Here is a 5204-nt window from a genome sequence, read left to right as displayed (position 1 = left end):
TCCACAACATTTCTCCGCCAGATCGTCAAGTATCAGCCGTATCTCGCGTCTCCCCTCCGGTACACAGCACCGTAATGTGGAGTTGCATTAGGTAACGCGAGATACGGCTGATACTTGCGCATTAGTTTCTGTTATGGATCAGTATCAACAGTCCTGCCAGTAACGTTACTATATTATCAATGCTACTTTAGTTATAGCCTGATATATGATAGCTAACTTCACAATGTTGTGATGTGACGTTAGCTAACATTCTGTAGCTAACGCCGGTCACTCACCAAGATAGCTGCCCAGTTCTCCACTGGTTCTCCTCACACCACAGCTCAATTTCTCTCCGATGGCCGTTATTTCTTCTAATCCTTGGCTGCTCCTGGTCTCTTGGACGCCGAGCAGGCTCATAATTATAAGGTTGTGGTCCGTCATATGCATTCGAATATTCATGTTCAACTTCTTCTGTGTCGAAACTAGCATTGGGATCCATGTTTGTTAATACGTTACACCGACCGCGCTCCCCCTTGTTTCCCCCATGTTACGTCACACGCGGGAGGTCACGTGCCAAGGCTTTTTTATGAAATATTTCTTACAAAAACGACGCCAGATGTCACTGTAGTGTATTCATCATTTTCCTACACATTTATTCACAGGTGTTTTTAACCTGGAAGTTGCTCTTTAACATCGCAGTTTATCAGTGGATGTTTGCTGGAACTACTTGTTAACAGCTTGTTTCCTGACGGACACACACAGCGTTGACTCCGGTCAGGTAGAGACCAGTCTCAAGTCAGCACCGCTGCAGACTCGCTGTTTGAGGGATAGCCCAGTCCCCCTCCACACTCGTTGGTTTGGAACAGCACTTAATATGGCGGACCCTCCGCGTGAATGCGCAAACGGAGGGGTAGTGTGCAGGGTTAGGTTTGGGATTGGGCCTATGTAAATAATATCCAACCTTTACATTTTGCTAGCTGTGATTTGGCCCTGCCTTCATAGTGTTTATTCGTCAGACAGTCTACAGATTCTTGTCTTTCACAATCAACTTGTTTATATTTACCTTTTTTTGTTCCGTTTTATTTAATATTTTGAGATGTTTATAGTTTTTTCTACTCACATTATGTGCAATGCCTTGTTTTAACTGCTGCTGAAAATGTTTCCCAGTCTGATTCAAATCAGTTTGTTTTTAAAAATGTATGCTGCTCTCTATATATAAATGCTATGTATCTCTGTTCCTGCAGCCTGGTGAACGAGCTGGCTCTGACTGCCAGGAAGATGTTCGCTGATGAAGCCAAGAGCAGCGGCCTGGTCAGGTAAAGCACTCTCTATAGACCATACACTTTCACACCTGTGTCATCAAGTCAGGCTGTTTTTAGTTCATTTTTGGTCAGTGTTGATGTGTGTGTAGGCCTTTTCTCCTGGTCAAAAAGTGATCAGCTGCATCAACCTTTAACTTACAAATGTTTTGGACGAGTAGCTAACAGACTTTTTATGGACCACATGCAGAGACGTTTTAGTTTCCAGTGTAAAATCAGGAATGTTCAGGCTAAGTCCCACTTTTTAATCTATTGAATCTTGTAAACCTACTTTATATTACAGACCCCTGCTGCTGCATCTAAAAACAATAGGGGCTAGAGTAGCTGCACAACTAATTGGTTTTCTCAATGTTTTAGCCACCTTATTGTTAATATACACTTTTAAGCCAAAAATAAAAAGAGCACCTCAATTTCAAAGAGAAACTTTGAACTATTTGTTAAGCAATCAGTCTTAACACTTTCCCTCGTGCTTCCTCCAGCCGAGTGTTTGCAGATAAGGAGGCAATGATGGCCGGAGCTCTGCAGATGGCGGGGGAGATCGCCGGCCGCAGCCCTGTGGCTGTGCAGGGCACCAAGATCAACCTCATCTACTCCAGAGACCACAGTGTGGCCGAGGGGCTGGACTACATGGTGAGAGCACAGACTTTAAAAATAAGAAACTATTGGAGGATTTTTCTCACATCACCCCACCAGTCAGACCATGGATCAGCCTTTATCTTAATAAACACCTTGTTCTTTCTTTCCCAGGCCAACTGGAACATGAGCATGCTTCAGACTGAAGATGTGATGAAGTCCGCTCAGGCCTCCATGGAGAAGAAGAGTCCTAAGACGATAGCTTTCTCTAAACTCTAAACCTCATGGAGACACTATTCATAACCCGAACGCTTTCGTTTCACACCTCCACTGTGGCCTTTCTGTGGGCGGAGGACCCTCGAGTGTTCCCAGCAGCATCCACTCAGACCATTAGAGGGCGGTGCAATGAGACCTCAGAGACAGGATTAAACCCACAGTTTGAGGCCTTCGTTTCCAAAGTTCTGCATTATTGTTTCTGTAAAAACCTTTGAAACAGCATTTGGATAATGGGATACTATTATTTTTATCCAAACTTAACAACTAGAAAGTCATGTGTGAAATCTTAAACTGTTACATAAAAGGTGATGTGAGATCGTCCCTCACTGTTTAATAGTAGCCAGTTTTGTAATTCTCTAATTGACTTCATGAATGTTTTTTCAACTCATCTGAAGGGTAGTGTTGACATCCACCTTGTATTTCCTTAAATATTTAACACAATGGCAAAAAGGAGATTCAAATAACTTAAAATGCTTTATTGACAATACTTTTAAAATAATTTAAATTTACACCATGGAACTAAGTATACATTCAAAGTCATCACAGAGTCTTCTTGGCACGAAGTTTCTCTAAGGTTTTCTGTGAAAAGATAGTAGGCAAATAAAAACAAACTTTGGAGCTGGCAGTTCTGTTAGGATCACATTGTCTTTTGAAAACACTCAGAATTAAAGTGCTTTACCTTGTGGAACTCCTTGGCCTTCAGTCTGTTTTTTGCATACGCCTCCTGTCTGTTCCAGAGGGCTTTCTGATGCTTCACCTCCTCCAGCTGCTCGTACAGCCTGCAAACACACACACATCAATGGGTTGGCTTTAATGAAGTTATCACATTTTAGATTTTTTTAAGTCTCTTTCGGCTGTTAGAGAAAACATTGGCTTGGGTAGTATGAGAACTATGATAAGCAGTTTGAGCATTTACTTCATATCCATCTGTTTTCTCCATTAGTTACACAAGTGAAAGCCAAGATGTACAGGTGCATCTCAATAAATTAGAATATCGTGGAAAAGTTAATTTATTTCATTAGTTCAATTCAAAAAGTGAAACTCATATTATATTGATTCATTACACACAAAGTGAAATATTTCAAGGCTTTATTTGTTTTAATCTTGATGATTACGGCTTACAGCTAATGAAAACCCAACAATCAGTATCTCAAAAAATTAAATATTGTGGACCCACGGTGTCACATCTGTCACATCAGCTAATGAACTCAAAACACCAGCGAAGGTTTCCTGAGCCTTTAAATGGTCTCTCAATCTGGTTCAGTAGGCTTCACAATCATGGGGAAGACTGCAGTCATTGACGCCCTCCACAAGGAGGGTAAGCCTCAAAAGGTCATTGTAAACAAGCAGGCTGTTCAGAGTGCTGTATCCAAGCATATTCATAGAAAGTTGAGTGGAAGGAAAAAGTGTGGTAGGAAAAGGTGCACAAGCAACAGGGATAACCGCAGCCTTGAGAAGATTGTCAAGCAAAGGCCACTCAAAAATGTGGGGGATCTTCACAAGGAGTGGACTGAGGCTGGAGTCAGTGCATCAGGAGCCACCCCGCACAGACGTGTCCAGGACATGGGCTACAACTGTTGCATTCCTCGTGTCAAGCCACTCCTGAACCAGAGGCAACGTCAGAAGCGTCTTACCTAGGCTAAGGAGAAAAAGAGATGGTCTGTTGCTCAGTGGTCCAAAGTCCTCTTTTCAGATGGAAGTACATTTTGCATTTCATTTGGAAATCAAGGTCCCAGGCCATTTCTCAATCGCGAGGATGCTGGCTTGGTAGTCGCGTACTTCCCAGTCACTTTCTTCAGAAACGAAGCAAGTCTGCTTCCAAGCAACGGCTTCGGAAAACGAAGAAGAATGGAACAGGCTAACAAGTGTGCCACTCTCTCTAACGGTTTCAACATAAACTACCGAAAATAAATACCTCACGATGTCTATCTAATTATAAACTTGCTTTACTTTCACGGAACACTTTTTGGGTGATAAACAAATGTAACAAAGTAACATATTTACCAACACACGTTCTACACCACTACAATACTTACATTTGAATGTGTGCTGCGTCGGTTCAGCCATTCTCCGCAAGGGTTTTTGAAATTGGTCCGTGCGCAAAGCATTGTGGGGATTTTAAGGACGCAAAGTCTACCCATGCGCAGCCTCGAAATTTCCCCCAAACCAAGGACGCGGCCTTGGTGGAATTCCAAGTATGCTGGAGATTGGAACAGTCCTTCGGCGGCACTCGATGACGTAGCATCCTTGAAATATTGGCTTGGAAGCCAGTATCCTCGAGATTGAGAAACGGCCCCAGAGTCTGGAGTGGAGTGGCACACAATCCAAGTTGCTTGAAGTCCAGTGTGATGTCTCCACAGTCAGTGATGGTTTGGGGAGCCATGTCATCTGCTGCTGTTGGTCCACTGTGTTCTCTCAAGTCCAAATTTAACGCAGCCGTCTGCCAGGATATTTCAGAGCACTTCATGCTTCCTTCTTCTGACAAGCTTTATGGAGATGCTGATTTCATTTTCCAGCAGGACTTGGCACCTGCCCACACTGCCAAAAGTAGACCTGGTTTAGTGACCATGGAATTACTGTACTTGATTGGCCAGCAAACTGGCCTGACCTGAACCCTATACAGAATCTATGGGGTATTGTCAAGAGGAAGATGAGACACGAGACCCAACAATGCAGACGAGCTGAAGGCCGCTATCAAAGCAACCTGGGCTTCCATCCCTCAGCAGTGCCACAGGCTGATCGCCTCCATGCCACGCCGCATTGATGCAGCCATTCATGCAAAAGGGGGCCCAACCAAGTACTGAGTGCATACACATGAACATAGTTTTCAGAAGGCCGACATTTCCGTATTAAAAATCCTTTTTTTTTTGGATACTGATTGTTGGGTTTTCATTAGCTGTAAGCCGTAATCATCAAAATTAAAACAAATAAAGGCTTGAAATATTTCACTTTGTATGTAATGAATCCATATAATATATGAGTTTCACTTTTTGAATTGAATTAATGAAATAAATTAACTTTTCCACGATATTCTAATTTATTTGAGATGCACCTGTA

General features: G+C 42.7%; 1 protein-coding gene across 1 annotated transcript; it reads left to right on the top strand.

The window, feature by feature from the left end:
• Positions 1–1188: 1188 nt before the first annotated feature.
• Positions 1189–2835, top strand: LOC104950197 (delta(3,5)-Delta(2,4)-dienoyl-CoA isomerase, mitochondrial). The gene is made up of 3 exons (XM_010776683.1): positions 1189–1295; positions 1778–1928; positions 2046–2835. Exons 1-3 carry the CDS (start codon positions 1204–1206, stop codon positions 2148–2150), a joined length of 348 nt encoding a protein of 115 aa, XP_010774985.1. The 5' UTR covers positions 1189–1203; the 3' UTR covers positions 2151–2835.
• The last annotated feature ends 2369 nt before the right edge of the window (positions 2836–5204 follow it).

Source organism: Notothenia coriiceps, unplaced genomic scaffold, assembly GCF_000735185.1.
Source record: "Notothenia coriiceps isolate Sejong01 unplaced genomic scaffold, NC01 NC01_scaffold00017185, whole genome shotgun sequence".
NCBI classification, from domain to species: domain Eukaryota; kingdom Metazoa; phylum Chordata; class Actinopteri; order Perciformes; family Nototheniidae; genus Notothenia; species Notothenia coriiceps.
This window is presented reverse-complemented; position numbering and strand designations above follow the sequence as displayed.

Excerpts from the sequence above, each read along its gene's own strand:
- LOC104950197 (XM_010776683.1), top strand. The coding sequence starts at position 1,204 with ATGTATCTCTGTTCCTGCAGCCTGGTGAACGAGCTGGCTCTGACTGCC. Across the intron at positions 1,296-1,777 it reads AAGAGCAGCGGCCTGGTCAG|CCGAGTGTTTGCAGATAAGG; the intron begins GTAAAGCACTCT and ends TGCTTCCTCCAG. Across the intron at positions 1,929-2,045 it reads CCGAGGGGCTGGACTACATG|GCCAACTGGAACATGAGCAT; the intron begins GTGAGAGCACAG and ends TTTCTTTCCCAG.